Source organism: Hemiscyllium ocellatum, chromosome 3 (assembly GCF_020745735.1).
Source record: "Hemiscyllium ocellatum isolate sHemOce1 chromosome 3, sHemOce1.pat.X.cur, whole genome shotgun sequence".
Lineage (NCBI taxonomy): Eukaryota > Metazoa > Chordata > Chondrichthyes > Orectolobiformes > Hemiscylliidae > Hemiscyllium > Hemiscyllium ocellatum.
The window spans coordinates 44,288,572-44,306,948 of record NC_083403.1 but is presented as its reverse complement, the minus strand read 5'-3'; the positions used below and the strand labels follow the sequence as shown (position 1 = coordinate 44,306,948).

At 41.2% G+C, this 18,377-nt stretch overlaps 1 protein-coding gene across 2 annotated transcripts in view; it reads left to right on the top strand.

The window, feature by feature from the left end:
* Positions 1-18,377, top strand: part of ube3d (ubiquitin protein ligase E3D) — a 153,037-nt gene that overhangs the window by 32,292 nt on the left and 102,368 nt on the right. For both annotated transcript variants that reach the window (XM_060856830.1, XM_060856824.1), the window contains 2 exons: positions 144-222; positions 1,555-1,663. In XM_060856830.1, the coding sequence (XP_060712813.1) occupies positions 144-222; positions 1,555-1,663 (188 nt within the window). The remainder of the gene's footprint in view (positions 1-143; positions 223-1,554; positions 1,664-18,377) is intronic.

The following is an 18,377-nucleotide window of genomic DNA, read 5'->3' as shown; positions in this document are numbered from 1 at the left end:
TAGATCCTGGAAGTTGTACTATAAGCGTGACTAAAAAGACATGAGCGTATCTGACAATTTAACTTGTTTTCAAGTGATGTGTAAAGCAAACAGATCTGAACCAATTCCATTACGTTGCAAATGTTTGAATTATTTTCTTACAGATACTATTAAATTTTATATCACCGAGGTGCTGGTCCAACCCTTGACAAGTAAAGTTTTGAAAAGACAGATACATGAAAGGTAATGTTTCTTCACATTGATAATTCCAACATGTATCTATGATCATCATATCAACCTTTGGCATTGATGATGACTGACAGCTTTAACTCTAGTACTGACCACTATAATCAAGCATTACAGTTTTAATAATTAGAAGAAATAGAATCTTCTATCATGTAATGAGCCAGCTATGTAGCCCCACAAACCCTTTTTGGAATGTGTGTGTGTGTGTGGGGGAGGGGGGGGGGGGGGAAGGGGGTTGAACATAATTCTTTTTCTCGATGTCTACGTTTTTATTTTCAAGAACTACTTTTGGTGTTCAGAAGCTCTTTCATTATTCTTACTAACTCTGTGTTAGTTAATGCTGCCACACGTGAACATTACAGTCTATGTTTATATTGATGTATGGATATTTAGAATGAGGTGAGACAGAATTAGAAGAATGTCCTTAAAATCATCTCCACAGCATGAAATGTAAAGCCACAGCGCAAGGAAAGCATTAACTTTCTAGATACTTCAGTATTGAAATTGGCTCAAGACACCTAACTTAAATTAGCTACAAAAGTTTAAAAACAAACTTGCGCCATCACCGTAATCTGTTTTCTGTGGATTGGTAAGATCACAGTTTAATTTTTGCACATTTCTCACTAAGAGTCACAATGCCTCAGGTAATTCTTAGGTATCTGAGAACCTTGAAATAGGACAACACATACATGAAAATCTTTATGAAATAAACCTGCTCGTTTATTTGGTACACAATTCATTCCAATGACATCCACTGTTCCTTTGTGGAAAAGTTAAAAACTTGGCTGTTCCTTCTTTTATGCGCCTCCTCTCCCTCCTTTTGAAGTCTCTTTCTCTCTCTCCTCTCTCTGTCTCCTCTCCTCACCTCTCTCTCTCCCCCCCCCCCATCTCTCTCTCTCTCTGTCTCTCTTCCCCCACCCCCTCTCTATCACCTCCCTGCCCCCATGGCTTCTCCACATCTTGGCCCCTTCTCCAGTCCTGGCATTGCTTCTCCTTCCACCCATACTCTGCAGCATTCCCCCTGGCAGCCTGATGACTTGCTGCCTCTCACCTTTCTGCTGCTCCAATCCCGGGCTGTATTTGCTGTGAAGGGTTCAAAGTTTGCGCATGAGAACCAGCCTGTGATTGGAAGTGACTTTTTTGTAGTTATTTAGCGGACTTTTGGGTGTGAATCTACCTGTCCCCACCCACCCACGACCCACTCCACGCATCGAAGAGATTTTGATATCATCCTGGTGCATCCTACCCTAGCTTGAATTATCATCTTCTGGTTGCGCAGTCAATAGAAAGTGTTCACTGATTGAAATGTAGCTTTAAATTTTTCTGTAGATCTTGGTTTGTGGAGACTGTGGTTGCTGGTCGGCTGAAGGAGTTTTCAACTGCTCAGTGTAGCTTCAGATTCTGTATTCAAGGGCATGACGGAAAAACGTATATTCTGGTAAGAATCCTTTTTACAGGGTGTTACACAATAAGGACATGTCTGCTTATTACTCAGACAGCTTTTGAGTGTTTATGAAATGCCAGGAGTTGATCCTACATTGCATTTTAAAGTTGCAACTTGATTATTTTACTGAAGATCGACAGTACATTGCCTTTCAAATATCACCTCTAGATGGCAGAGTTTGAGCATGTATTTGAGAGCAATTAACAGATCGGATTTTGTACACAATTTGTCTTAGTCCTTTTACTGTCCTTGAGAAACATCGTCTCTAAAGTGATGTGGCAAACATTTTGTGTCTCATTAATTAGCATTTTCAGACTGTCACTTTTGATGTGTGGTGGTAAAACGTTGCTCTTTCAGAATACCTCCATGTACTTTAATATTCTTTCTGATCCTGTTTGTAGGAAAGAGTCATATACTGTGCCTGACATTTAAAAATAATTGATCTTTGCAATAATAGTTAAACCTTTCTGGTATATTTTAAGTAACCTGTCAGTTCGTCTTCCCAATAATTGTATCCTCACGTGTAGCTTCTTTTGTTTTGGATCTATTCCACATTGCAACTTTGCTGCTGTAGAAGGGTGTCGTTGAGGCAACAGAAAAATAAGTGCAACCTATAATAGAGGAAATGCTGAATCCACACATCCTTTAAAACAGCAATTGTGTGATGGTTTATTGTGAATTTGTTGCTCTGTGCACTTCTGTTATCACAAAATGAAATTGTGTAACATCAAGATAAGGTTGGAAACTTACCTACAGCTGAAATAATTTAGCTGTTTTCAGCAAGATAAAATTGAATGTATAATATAGGGTGTGAAAGATCATGTTAGTTGTGAGCATTCCGAATGATCAGGGTAATGATGAGGTAATTGAGGAAACCTTTAATTCACCAGTTGGTGAATCAGTAGCCAGGAGCAATACATTTACAATCATTACCAAGGGAATGCAGCGAAAGGTTAGGAATTCTTTCCATGCAAAAAAAAACTATCAGAAACTGTGATGGATACCAAGATCCTAATTGTTTTTAATGGAAAATTGATACATATTTGAAAAATTAAAACTGGAAAGAGCATGGCAAAATAATTAAGTGGGAAGGTCTTTCAGATAAACAGCACTGTTTGTATGTAAGTTAGCTCAGTGAGCTTAACTTAGATACTTATCATCAACGTGAGCTACAAATCTTCACAAAAATCTTTGTGTTGATTGGACTTTTAGGTAGTATGATTAGAGCATTTTTAATGATTTAATTTAAGTCTCTGATGGGTTTGACTGGTGATTGGGACAAATGTTGGAGGTTTGTCTTTGAAATGAATTCCGTTGAGTTCATGACACAGACATTGAGCATGGTTTGTAAAAGGAACTAGTGGAATGAACAGGTTTATTTAGGCTTTTATTTCCTGAGTTTTACATTTTATGAGCTACGAATTGATTTTTCCATGTGACTTGTTGAAGAGGGCAGGTGATTTGGATCAGGAAGCAGACAAAGACTGAGACTGGGTGGCACGGTGACGCAGTGGTTAGCACTGCTGCCTCACAACGCCAGAGATCTGGGTTCAGTTTCCACCTCAGGCAACTGTCTGTGTGGAGTTTGCACATTCTCCCCGTGTCTGCGTGGGTTTCCTCCGGGTGCTCCGGTTTCCTCCCACAGTCCAAAAATGTGCAGGTTAGGTGAATTGGCAATGCTACGTTGATCCGCAGTGTTAGGTGAGTGGGTAAATGTAGGAGAATGGGTCTGGGTGGGTTGCTCTTCGGAGGGTCAGTGTGGACTAGTTTCCACACTAAGTAATCTAATATGTAATCTAATTGGGAGTTAGACTTTCAAGGGAAAAGAGGACATGGTATTAAAAACAAAGGGCCTTTCTTTATTGAAAATTTAAAACTTTGCTGTAATTGGCTCCGACTGTGGTTGGTGTGTGCTATCACTTGAGTAGCAAATACAGAGTGTCATAGGTTCCCTACTAAATTAAAGTTACACTGATTCAAAAGTTTTAATAATAATAATAATCAAGATTGAACCTCTGACTATTGAGCAGCACACATTTAGGGATAGGCTTACCAAGAACATTGTAGGGTATATTAGACTTTTCAGGAACAGGGAAAGGTTTTAAGGTTTTTCGAAACTATTAACTGATCAATTTCCATGTCACTATTATATGGAATCCTTTAGCTCCATAAACCACATTAATTGCCTCTGAAAGCCATTAGCCTGATTCATCTCAGTGGCTAATGTTAGTTAAGGGTTAATATCTCTGACCATTTGGATGGAAAATTTCCACCTGACTTTCTAACCCTCCCCCACTCCGCAATCCCCCTCCCCCACCCTCCGTTCCCACCGCACCTCACTACATTTTGTAATTTCCTTATTTCAGACTCTTATATTTGAAGTTTTTATCTGAGTGAACAATTTGATCTTTTGAACTTTGCTTGTTGATTTTCATTAAGTAGTTTAATATTTGTTTGGGATTGGAGATGATTTTCATTTCATTTTTATTAAAGGTAGTTGCTCATGCTGATAGTGGTGATGTTTGGACATTATTATGCATATCTCGGTAACACTGTACAAACGCTTTGGTTGGATCAGTGATGTATAAATCTAGGCTGGTCCAGTTTTTATGACCACTTCGTATTATTTCATCCAAGTATTTTATTAATTTAGAATTATTGACGCAATGAGACTTGGCTGCACATTGATGTCATGTGCTCCTCGAAAAGGATATCATACCAAGGGGGAAAAAAATCTAATAAAAAGTAAGCAACATTTCAGTGGTATGATGGCATAATGAGAGTGGGAAAGGTCACATTAAAACCCTATTGCTTTTGTGTTCTTACAACATTTTGACTCAATGGACTGAATCCTAATGAAAAGTATGGCTTGTTAACAATACATGTTGCCAATAATGCACAAGTTAAATATCAGTTTCTGGGAATTAAGTGTTGCTGTGAGATTTAAAATTTGTGGTCACGTCAGAAATCCAGAGTGAATAGTTTCCTGAATGTCATGCAGAATCTAACTGCAGTGTAAAACATCGATGGCTTGGCGGTGGTGAATGGAAAGACTGTGGGTCTTGCATAGTTGTGCTCATTCGGTCTGGTTGAAGCATTTCTGCCTTTTTGCATTGACAAGCAGGACAGAAGGGGCAGTCATCTCATGGATTCAACTCCTTTTTCCTCTTTTTAAGCTGCAAATTTTCCTGAGCCTTGAGAAACCCAGTGATTTAAAATAAAGTGACGATTAAAATGGAGACCTGCAAACTCTCAATAATATTTAAAAGACCAGTCCCATTTATAACAAGTGATTTACCTACTTCCCTTGGAGGTGGATAAGTCCACATTAGTTTTATTTCTTTCTCACATTTTGTTTTGTATTTTAACCTCTGCAATTATCTGCTTTTGAGCATTGAGGCGTGGCCCATTATTGCTGGAATTCTTATTACCTGGAAAAAATATTCCTCTGACAGAATTGTTTAACTTCGGTGTGAAGCCTGGACTCGATTATACCCAATATTTTAAAAACTCTGAAATGCCTGGAAGGAAACAATGTAAAATACCCAATAGGCCAGGATTAGTCTGTGGCTGCAGACCACAGATTCAATCAGAGCTTGTAAAATGTGAACAATAATAATGCAGACATGCATGGGAAGTAGTGTAAAAACATCAAAATTGTTCGGGTCTTCGTAGCGGGTGTGTTATTAGGATAAACATCAAGGGAAGGAGTGAGGCACTTGCCCCATTAGAATCATTGGGCAACATTCTGTGTTCCTGTATCCCCTCATGAATAGGTTGTGTTGCATGTTCAGCCCTCATTATATTGCTCTGGAAATGTTCTGGTTTCTGCGGGTGAAGGAGACGTGCACCAATGGCTTAGATAAATCCATGGCAGCACTGATTTACAATGTCAGTTTGTCACATTGTGAAACCTCACACAATAAATTCAGCTTCTATATCCATTGCGGTTTAATCTGTCAGTTTATACGCCAACACAAACTATGGAGCAGAACAAGCTTGCTCTGCCAAACCTATAATTTGATTTAAGAAGGCACATCTTCTACACCAGCATATCATGTGTATAATTTTTCTTACTTTTTGTCGCATCAACAACTTAGCCATGAATTATATTTTTGTCCAGATTCATAAACAAAATCCTCTTAGATTTTTTTTTGTTTAGTAGCACAGATGACCCAATTGTAATGCTAAATAGGGCAGTAAGAATAAACAAAAGAGTACATGTATTGCTGAAAAATGGAAGCTTGTGGTTTTAGAGTAAATTAGTTTTATTATGCACAGAGGTGGATGTTTCCTAGAATTGTTCACATTAAAGTGACGGTTGCATAGTTTATTTAGAAGATGAAGTGTAAAAGTACACAGCAAAGGATAAGGGAGAATTTGAGGAAGATTGAGGATTCATCCTGGACTCTTGAGTACAGAGTGGCAGAGATTTGGAGGATTCCCAGCATTGGATACATTATTTATATTGGTCTAGATTTTATGACAGTCATAAAGTGAAAGTGGAAACTGGCAGATAAATCTGGGTCTGTACTTTCAAATGCTTGCAGGATGGAGACTGGGTGTAAGAGCGATTGTTGAAAAATTGTAGAGCCAGAGGGTGTCCCTGAATGAACTCAGTGGACTTTTACCAGCAAGCTAGCAGATTGTATTTCCTTTCTGTTGTTAGTCCACAAATGACTGTATTAATATTGGAAGTAAATTCATGTTTGGACTTAAATGCATCAGCTCATTCTATGCTAGTTCCATTGTCCCATTACCATTACACTTGTCCCTGACAGCGTTTCATTTCAGTCATCAGGTGAAAGCTGGCAGTGGACTAGGCTGTTAAAATTGAACTGTGGTAGTTTACAGGTCAGTTCCTGTGCAAAGAAATTTTAACGTATCGCTGATTTTACTTTGAGCTATCCATCGGTATGAAATATGGGTGGTTGGCACATTTGGAAATGGAATGAAATGCATTGTTTTGCTTTCATTAATTCCAGCTAATTCCTGAAGCATCTCATGTATTGGTGCACGGTAAGATTTAGGATTGTGACCACCGTTATACGACACTAAACTATCAAATTCATGAAAGGGAATTTACAGTGGAAAAATCATAATCAAAACACCCAATCACAGAGGCAGTAACTCAGAATCTGTGGAGAGATCTGTAGTTTAGGGTTTGTCCCGCTCTTCTGACCGGTCGGAGCAAGGTTTTCAATGCTAACTGAGGCCTTTACGCACTGAATGATGTTTTCAGCTTGTGGGAACTGCAGCTCCATAAACACCATCCATAAATCCGAGAAGCTGCTTTTCAAGTCTGCTGGCCTTTTATTGTGAATCTGAAGTCACAGATCTGAAACGTTCACTCAGTTTCACTGTCTCTCCATCTATGCTACCAAACCCGATGACTATTTCATACATTCTCTGTTTTTATTTTGAATTAGGATTATTTTGAGAAGTAAATTAGTTCCAGCATCATTTTTAGATTAGATTCCTTACAGTGTGGAAACAGGCCCTTCGGCCCAACCAGTTCACACCGACCCTCCGAAAAGTAACCCACCCAGAACCATTTCCCTCCTAACACTATGGCAATTTAGCATAGCCAGTTCACCTAACCTGCACATCTTTGGGTTGCGGGAGGAAACCAGAGCAAACCCACACAGACACAGGGAGAATGTGCAAACTCCACACAGTCACCCGAGGCTGGACTCGAACCTGGGGCCCTAATGCTGTGAGGCAGCAGTGCTAACCGCTGAGCCACTGTGCGCACTACTAAACAAACAAGTCTGGCAATAATATCAGTGACCCCGATCCCAAGAAGAAGGGAGCCTGTAGAAGATAAAAGGAGAGATTTTTAAGCTAATCAGTACTGCTCAAGTGTATCATTGTTTTGATGTATTAGCTGTGAGATTGTGTTTTTATTCATATTCAGTGAGTGACATCACTCAAATGGGCATCAGAACTAGGAGCAGGAGTAAACTTTTGAGTCCGTTATGCTTATTCTTCCACTAAATATGATCGTATTTAATCTTCTCCCTTCATGTTCCTGCCCTCTTGCTTTGATTCCGAGACACTCGAAATCTGACTCTCTTAACCTTAAGTATATTTAATATATTCACCAATACATTCACAACCCTCTGGGAAAGACATTTTCAATGATTCGTGACTCAGAGTGAGGAAAGGTTTCATCGTCTTAGATAAGTCTGATAAAAGTCTGATTGAAGAAACTAAACTGGATGGTGCACCTGACATTGACAGAATGGTAATGCTGTGCACAGCCCTGTTGATTCTGCAGATCCTCCTTACCAGTATCTGGGAGCCTGTGCCAAATTCGGCAGCTCTGCTCCACAGACTAGTCAAGGAACAACCTGTTTCAGTCCATCTCCTGCAATCGCACCTTTGAGCATGCAGGGGGCAGTGGAAGTACCTTAAGGTGCAAAGCCAGGACACATGGCTCTAGAGGACCAGATACTCTTGGGTTGGGGTTTGTGGTGCTGCTATGTTTAGGTCATCAGGGATCGGGCCCTCTGATTTCTGCTCCTGGTCATGATTTACAGGCAATGTTCCAGACTTTTCCATCACCATCCCTCAGTTTGCCTCATAGCCCTGTCAAGGCAGATCCACCAGGGATGGCTGCCCACTGATATACAGTCGAGAAGGAGTTGCCCTGAGAGTCCTCAACATTTAGTCTGGACCCCATTCTACATCATGACATCAGATCAAACAGGGACAAGGAAATCTCCTGTTGTTTGTCATTTACTACCCACCCATCCCTGGGCAGATGACTCAGTGCTCCTTCATGTTGAACCCTTTTTAGGCATCACTGAGCGTTGCAAAGATGCAGAGTGTACTCTGGGTGGCAAACCTCCGTGTCCACCACCAACAGTCTCTTGGTAGTGCCTCTACTGACTGAGCTCACTGAGTCCTAAAATGACATAGCCGCTAGACTGGGTCTGTGGTCAGTGGTGAGGGAACAAACAAGAAGGAAAAACATACTGTCCACAATGGTATCAGTAACCACATAGCAATGCATGGTCCTTGGAGATGAAGTCCTGCCTTCACATTGAGAATGCCCACCATCGTGTTCTGCGGCACTATCACTGTGCTAAATTGAACAGACTTTGAATTACATCTTGTATCTCAGGTCTGGGCATCCATAAGGCACTGTGAGCCATCAATGGCAGCAGAATTGTACTCCAGTATAATCTGCAACTCGTGGCCCGCCATAACCCCCCACCCAACCATTACCATCAAGCCAGGGGATCGACTCTGGTTCAGTGGAGAGTTCAGGAGCAGCACCGGGTGTACCTAAAAATGAGCTGCCAATCTGGTGAACCTGTAACACCAGGCTCCTGCCATGTCAAACAGCATAAACAGCAATTTGATGAATGCTTCAACCATATTATTGTCACCCCAGCTAACACCTTCCATGCTCACTCAGTCATTGGCCAATGCGGTGCATACCATCTACAAGATGCATGACAATTCCCTGAATCCTCAGACCTAATTCCTTAGACAGCACCTTCCAAAACTCCAACATCTACCACTAGGAAGCTCAAGGGCAGTAAATACATAGGAACACCATCACCTGCAACTTTCCCTGCAAGCTATACACTATTTTGATCTAAAAATATATCGCTGGTTCTTCGCTGTTGCTGTGTCAAAATCCTCCTCAACAACACTGGGATGTACCAACATGAAGTGGTCTTCAGCAGTTCAAGAAGGCATCTCACCACAACCTTTTCCAGAGCAATAGCAATGGGTAATAAATAAATATTGGCTCAACCAGCATAATAAACAAATCCCATAAACAAATTAAAATCAGCCTACATCATTGGCCCCCTTCTCCTGAGTTTGTAACCCTGTGTTAGGAGCTATGTACTAGGAGCAGAAATAGGCCATTCAGCCCCTCAAGGTTACTCCTGCATTTGATAAGATCATGGCTGATCTGGTTATTACACATTCACGCCTACCTACCATGTACTTTCACCCCTTCCTTGTGAAGAATCCATCTACCTCTGTCCTAAATCAATTCAAAGACTTTGTTCTACTATTGAGGAGAATGTCAAAGACTCCATACTCTGGATGTAAAGTTGCTCACTGAGCTGGAAGATTCATTTTCAGACATTTCCTCACAATGCAAGGTAACATCATCAGTGATCCTCCAGTGAAGCACTGGTGTTATATCCCGCTTTCTATTTATGTGTTTCGGTTTCCTTCGGTTGGTGATGTCATTTCCTGTGGTGATATCACTTCCTGTTCTTTTTCTCAGAGGGTGGTAGATGGGGTCCAAGTCAATGTGTTAGTTGAAAGAGTTCTGGTTGGATTCTCTGAGATACTCATGATTCTCTGAAAGAAAATTTCTCCTTGTCTCTATCTTCAGTGGTGACCTCCTATGCCTAAACTGTGACCACTTCCTCCCCACTCCACACCCTCCCCAGTTCTTGTTTCTCCCAGAAAAGGAAACTTCATTGTCACATGCACCCTGTCAAGACCCCTCAGAATATTGTACTTTTTAATCAAGTCACCTCTTAATTTTTTAAATTCCAGCAGAAACTAGCTTAGCCTGTCTAACCTTTCCTCGTAAGACAACCCACCAATTCCAAATATGTCAAATAAACCAGCTCTGATATGTCTCTAGCGTGCTTACATCCTTCCTTAAATAAGATTCATGGATATTTACAAACCTGAAGGCATTCGACCCAATGTGTTCACACCAGTCAACAGAGATCTGACACTAATTCCATTTTCCAGTTTTTGGCCCATTGTGCTGGAGCCTATAACAATGCAAGTAAATGGCCATATGCTGCTTAATTATTAGAAGAATTTCTGACTCAACTACCCTTTCAGATAGAGAGCTCCAGACTCCTACCAGCCTTTGGAAAAATAATCTCATAGTTTCTTCTCAGGCTTTTCCTTCTTACATTTAACTCATGCCCTTTGGTCATTGACCGCTCTACTAATCAAAAAATGCTCACTTATCTACCCCATCTATGCTCTGCATAAGGCCTCTGTAAGACCCCTCTCAACTTTTGCTGCTGCAAGGAAGACAGTCCCAGTCTATTCAATTTTTACTTTAACTCAAACCTCCAGCCCAGGCACCATCCTGGTGAATCTCTTCTACAAATGTCTTCTACAATTTGTCGGCCGGCCCTGCTACTTCAGGGATCAATGGATATTCAGACTAAGGTCCGTCTGATCTTCAGTATTTTTCAGGGTCCTATCATTCATTTTGTAATCCCATGCCTTGTTAGCTCTTCCCAAGAAAATTACTTCACATTATTCTGGGATGAATTGGATTTCCCAGCTGACCAGTCCTTTGATTACCTCCTGCTTTGATAACCTTATTGCTATCCTCCTCACTGCTCTGTCATCTGCTAACCTTTTGATTACTCTCGACATTTAAATCCAAATCAATAATGTGCAACACAAAACAGCAAGGGTCTCAGCATCGAGCCCTGTGAAACTGCACTGAAGAAAGACTTTCAGTCACAGAAACATCCTTCTACTGTCCCACTCTGCTTCCTGCCTCTTGGCCAAGTTTGGATCCAAAATGCCTTTAGCTTGGATTCCATCAGCTTTTTGATTTGATTTGATTTGATTTGATTTGATTTGACTTATTGTACTCACATGTACCTAAATACAGTGAAAAGCTTTGTTTTGTGAACATTACAGAGAGATCTTAGCTAACAAGGACATACGGATCATCAGGTGCTTAGACAGAGCGAGACATGCAGGTTTGAACTGCACAGAAGTTGTGCAAAGCAAGATCAACATTATCAAGAGCAGACTGTGATACATCTTATCCAGGCCACAGTTTAGGCTGCTAAATCCTCGGTCTATGTTAATTCCTTCTAATATTTCACAGTCTTCTACCCTGATGTTTTTACCTATGTCATCCACATTGATTGTGAAGACATTAGCAAGAACAGACAGCAATAATGGCCTCTGTGTTTCCTGACGAGTTAATCTTCTATCAATGCCAACATCCTACCCCTCCAACATGAGCTCTTATTTTCTGCGATAAACGTTCATGTGTCACCATATCAGAGGTGTTGTTAAAATCCAAGAGCACTATATCTGCAGTTACCCTTTCTCCACAACATGTTATCTCTTCAAAAAATTCCATTAAGTTAATGAAACTTAATTTCCCTTTCGCAAAGCCACGTGACCACTTGATTACTTTGAATTTCTTTAAGTGCTCTGTTATAATGCTTTAATAAAAGCTTCTAACATCACCTTCATAACAAGTGTTACCCTAACTGGCCTGTAGTTTTCTCTTTTCTTTCTGCCTTCCTCTTTGAACAAGAGATTTGTCCCTGATAAAAGGAATTTCAGAAAATTAAAACCAGTGTAGCACCTATCTCAGTAGCTGCTTCCCTAAGACCTGATGATGATGATGATGATGATGATGATGTCCATGAGGACCTGGGAGCTTGTCAGTCCACAATGCAGCAGTCACTCAATCCCACTTTCCTGATTTGCCGATTTCTTGAATTTCTCCCTCCTTTCCAGTTCCTGAATTGAGCTGTTTTTGGGTTGTTTCTCGTATCCTCCACAGTGAAGACTGGTGTAAAATAAATGTTCATCTGTCATGCTTCCCCTCTCATTATTAACTCCCCAGACTGATTTGCTGGCAGGTCAACATTCACTTTAACTCTTCTTTTTTAAAGGCTGATAAAAACTCTTACTATCAGCTTTTATATTTTCAGCTGGCTTTCTCTCCTTTTCTAATTTATTTCTCCTTATTAATCTCTTGGTTAATCCTTGCTGTTTGTTCATATTTGATGCAGTTCTCTAACTTGCTACTGACCATTGCACGATTTGATATGTTTCCTTTTGATATCGTTTATCTTTTGCTTTTTGAGTTTACCACAGATGCTGTCTCCTTGGAGTCTTTACTTTTTGTTGGGAATGTACCTATTCTACATTTTCTGAAATATCCCTTTAAATGTTTGCCACTGCATCTCTATTGACCTATCCGTAACCCAGTTAACTTTCACTAGCTCTGATTTCTCATGATACGGGTAATCACTGTTATCAAATTTTAATATGCTAGTGGTGGACCCATCCTTCTCTCCCTTGAACTGAATGTAAAATTAAATCATTTTATGATCACTTCTGCCTAATGGCATCTTTACTGCGCAGTCAATAAATTAATCGTGTCTCTTTGGATAATAAGGACGAGGATAGCCATCTTTCTGGTTGGTCCCAGAATATGCAGCTATAAGAAAACATTCTATGAACTTATCGAGCCTACCTTTGCCCATCTGAATTATCTTGTCTGTTAAGGATATTAACATCCCTCATGAATATAGCTGCACTTTACTGCTAACTCACATGATTACTATATATTTACTACGATTAGATTACATGGTTACTGTACACGCTCTTACAAGTGCCTTCAGCATTTCCCATATCTGCCTATAAAATTTGTACATCCCTGTTTCCTACAGTTAAGTCATTCCTCTCTATTGTGATCATACTTTATGAAAGAATAGAGCCAGTCCATCCATCTCTTCCAAGTTCCTCTTTTTCCTAAAAGTCCCTGACTAGAAATAAACATTTGAATTGGTGGAGGATGATTATCATAAGATAGGACAGGATCTGGCCAAAGTGAACTGACAATAGCTACTTGTAGAAAAAATCTACATTGGCACTGTTGGAATCTTTCAAAAGGTAAATGTGAAAGTACAGAGCCATCATTTTCCTGTAAAGGTGAAGATTGCGATCAAAATTCCAGAGATCAATGGTCATCACATTGAGGATTCGATAAGGAAATGAGAGGAAGCTTATGGGAGATAAGGTGCTATGGGCTATCAATAGCAGCAGAATTCCAGTACCCTGGCACAATCTGTAACCTCAAGGTCTGGCTTATCCCACACTCAACCATTATCCTCGAATCCGGGGATTAACCCAGGTTCAATGGAGCGTTCAGGAGGATGTGTCAGGAGCAGTACCAGGCATACATAAAAATGAGGTGCCAACCTAGTGAAGCTGCCCAACAGCATAACCAGCAAGTGATAGCCAGAGCTAAGCAACCCCACAACCAGCAGATCAGATCTAACATCTGCGGTCCTGCCATATCCAATCATGAATGGTGGTGAGCAACTGAACAACTCACTGGAAGAGGAGGTTCTACAAATATCCCGATCATCAACGATGGAAGAGCCCAGCACTTCCATCATTGCAAAGTGCATTTGCAGCCATCTTCAGCCAGAAGTGCCGAATGGATGGTCTTCTTGGTCCCCTCCAGTGGTCCGAGACCAGGCTTCAGCCAACTCGATTCACTTCATGTGATATCACAGAATGGTTGGAGATTCTGGATAGTGCAAAGTCTACAGGACCTGACACCATTCCGACAATAGTGCTTCCAAATGAACCTGTTGGACTATAACCTGATGTTGTGTGATTTTTAACTTTGTCTATCCCAGTCCAACATCGGCACCTCCAAGTCATGGCAATAGAACTGAAGACTTGTGCTCCAGAGCTTGCTGTTTTCGTAGCCAAGCTCTCCTGGTACAGATACAACATTGGCATCTACTTGATAATGTGGAAAATTTTGCAGGGACATTCTTTACACAAAATCAGGACCAATCCAACCCAGCTAGTTATCGCCACATCAGTCTACTCTAGATCATCAATAAAGTGATAGAAGATGTCACTACCAGTGCTATCAAGCAGCACCCCCTCAGCAACCTGTTCAGTGATGCCAATTTGGGTTCTGCCAGGGCCACTCAGCTCCTGACCCCATTACAGGGTCAAACATGAACAAAAGAGCTCAATTCCAGAGGAGAGATGAAAGTGACAGCCCTTGACATCAAAGCTGCACTTGACTGAGGATAGCATCAAAGAGCCCTAGCAAAATTGGAATCAAATGGTATCAAGGGACAAACTCTGTGCTGGTTGGAATCATACCTGGCACAAAGGGAGATGGTTGTGGTCATTGGAGTTTAGTCATCTCTGTAGATATTACTCAGTGTCATCATCCCAAACATCTTCATCAATGACCTTCCTTCCATCATTAGGTCAGACATGGGAATGTTTGCCAACGACTACACAATGTTCAGCACCGTTCATGACTCCTCACAGACTGGAACAGTCCATATTCAAATGCAACAAGATCTGGACAATATCCTGGTGTTGGCTGACAAGCAGCAAGTAACATTATGCCATGTAAATGCCAAGGTATGACCATCACCAATAAGAGACAGCCTAACCATCTTCCCTTGGCATTCAGTGGTGTTAGCATTGCTGATTCTCCCATTCCCAACATCCTGGGAGTTACTATTGACCAGTAAACTCAACTGGACATGCCACACCAACTGGCTACAACAGCAGGTCAGAGGCTAGGAATACAGCAGCAAGTAACTCATCTACCCATCCAAAGCCTGTCCACCATCTGCAAAACATGAGACAGGAGTGTGATGGAATACTCCCCAATGCCCGGATAGGTGCAGCTCCAACAACACTCGAGAAGCTTGATACCATCCAGGACAAAGCAGCCCAATTGATTGACACCCTATCCATAAGCATCCACCACTAATACTCATTAGCAGCACTGTGTGACACCTACAAGGGGCACTGCAGGCATTCATCAAAGGTCCTTAGACAGCATCTTCCAAACCCAGGACCACTTCCATCTTGAAGGACAAGGGTAGCAGATACATGGGAGTGCCACCACCTTCACGTTTCTCACTTGCAATCCTAACTTGGAAGTATATCAGTGTTCTTTCACTACCACTGGGTCAAAATCCTGGAATTCTCACCCTCATGGAATTGTGGATAAACCCACAGCAGATGCGTGTATGAAATGAGCTGCCAGAGGGAGTGATGGAGGCTGGTGCAATTAGAATATTTAAAAGGCATCTGAAAGGAAGTGTTTAGAAGGATATGGGCCAAGTGCTGGCGCATAGGACTAGATTAAGTTAGGATATTAGGTCGGCATGGACGAGTTGGACGAAGGGTCTGTTTCATGCTGTACATCTCTATACTCTGACTGTACATGGACTGCAGCGATTCAACAAGGCAGCTCAAAAGCAACTAGGGATGGGCAGTAAATGCTGGCCAGCCAGCGATGCCCACATCCAATGAGTGAATGGAAACATACCAAAGGCTCAGATCATTAGGGAAGCAAAGAAAGACCACGAGAAAACATTGTCAGGTAAATTACGTGAAAAATCCAAGGCATTTTCTAACCATCATTGGTGGCAAGAAGATGCCCAGGTGATAAGTGGGGCCCATTAGGGACTTGAATGGCAAATTGTGAGTTGAGAAAGAAGATGTAAGGAAAGGTTTAAATGAGTACTTCAAATAGAGAAGGATGATGAGGGATATCAAAAACAGGGAAGAAGAACGTGATATACTTGAACAAATTGTCATTCAGAGGGAGGAGGTATTAACAGCTTTAACAGGTTTAAAATCCGATAAATCCCCAGACCAAGATGGGATGTATCTCGAAAGCAAAAACAGAAATTGCTGGAAAAGCTCAGCAGGTCTGGCAGCAATCTGCCATTCGTATCTCAAGCTGTTGTGGGAGGCAAGGGAGGTGATTGCAGGTGCCTTAACACTGTGTGTTATATAGTTAGAAAGGACAGAACACTGAGGACAGCAAGGATGAGTGATTATGGTATGGACAGCACTCAATGCTGCTGTTGAAGCGGTGGCAGAGGGATGAGTGTCTTGGATTTTTGTGCCATCAGGACTGTGGTGGTCCAAGTGAGAGATGTTTTATAGATGTGCATCTTGTCAGTGATAACTGTGTCTAGGAACCTCAGATGGAATATGGCTGCTAGATTAGAGTGGTGCTGGAAAAGCACAGCAGTTCAGGCAGCATCCGAGGAGCAGGAAAATCGACGTTTCGGGCAAAAGCTCTTCATCAGGAATACAGATGCTTCCTGAACTGCTGTGTTTTTCCAGCACCACTCTAACACACAATCTGGTTTCCAGCAACTGCAGCCCTTGTTTTTACCTGGAATATGGCTGCTGATGGATGTAACTGACTGGTGGAGAAGTAAGAGTTCTTACAAAACGAAGGTCAAGTTGGAAATACAGTGAGATTATAAATGATACCATATTTATGTTGGAAGTTATAAGAGTGAATAATGTTAGAATTTTTCTTGTACTGATTATTTTCCTTAAAATGTAATTTTTTAGTTGAAATTTCCTCATCTGTTAATTAACATTTGAATTTTTGTTGGTTTTATTTCCTTTATTGCAGGGAAATATTTAAAGTGAAATATTGTCTGGTGGCATTCTTTCCATTGGCCTCATGGAGATTATTTTCTCCTTAAAGTGTTATCAGTCTCTGTGGCGATTATAACACAATGTTAGAAACATAGAAACTGGGAACAGGAATAAGCCATTCCACTTTCTCAACTTCTCCACTTCATCAAGCCTTTAAAATCTAACAATATACATACCTCTTTCTTGAATATATTCAGTGACTTGGCCTCCAAGGCCTTCTGTGACTCCCTGATCCAGAGTCCCCAATGAGAGAAAACCTCCTCCTTGCATCTAGTCTGTTAGAAATTTGTACGTTTCAATCAGATCCCCTCTTGTCCTTTTAAACTCTCATAAATACAAGCCCAGTCAAATGAACCTCTCCTCGTAGGCCAGTCTTGGTAACAGCCCTCGTGAACCTCCACTGTTCTTCCTCTATGGAAGGTATGTCTTTCTTACAGAGGGAGACCAAAACTGCCCACTGTACTGGAGGTGTGGTGTTGCTAAGGCCCTGTATAACTGCAGTAAGACATCCTGAGTTCTGAACTCAAATCATCTTGCAATGAAGGCCAATATAGCATTTGCCTTCCTAGATGCTTGCTGCACCTGCCTGTATTGACTGGTGTGCAAGGACGTCCAGATTCCTTCATATATCCACACTTTCCACTATATAAGCATTTCAATAATACTTTTCTGCTTTGAAAAAAATGTATAACATCGCATTTAGCCATCTGTCATGTACTTGCCCACTAATTCAACTTATCCGAATCATCTTGAAGCCTCTGTTCTGCATCCTCACGACTCATAATCCTGCCCAGCTCTGTATCAGCAAACTTGAAAACATTGCATTTGGTCCCTCACCCAGGTCATTTATACGAATTGTAAGGAGCTGGGAACAAGCACTGATCCTTTTGGTACTAATCACTGCCAAACACCTGGAAAAAGACCTACTTATTCCTGCTCTCTGTTTCCTGTCAATCAATTCTGAATCCCTGCCAATGTATTACTCCGATCCCATGAGCTTTACTTAAGAACAAGAACAAAGAAAATTACAGCACAGGAACAGGCCCTTCGGTCCTCCAAGCCTGCGCCGATCCAGATCCTCTATCTAAACCTCTCACCTATTTCCCAAGGATCTGTATCCCTCTCCTCCCTGCCCATTCATGTATCTGTCTAGATACATCTTACATGACGCTATTGTGCCCACCTTTACCACCTCTGCTGGTAAAGTGTTCCAAGCCCACTCCACCCTCTATGTAAAGAACTTTCCATGTATATCTCCCTTAAACTTTTCCCCTCTCACCTTGAACTCGTTACCCCTAGTAATTGAGTCCCCCACTCTGGGAAAAAGCCTCTTGCTATCCATCCTGTCTATATCTCTCATGATTTTGTAGACTTAAATCAGGCCAACCCTCAACCTCCATCTTTCTAATGAAAATAATCCTGATCTACTCAATCTCTCTTCACAGCTAGCACCCTCCAATACCAGGCAACATCCTTG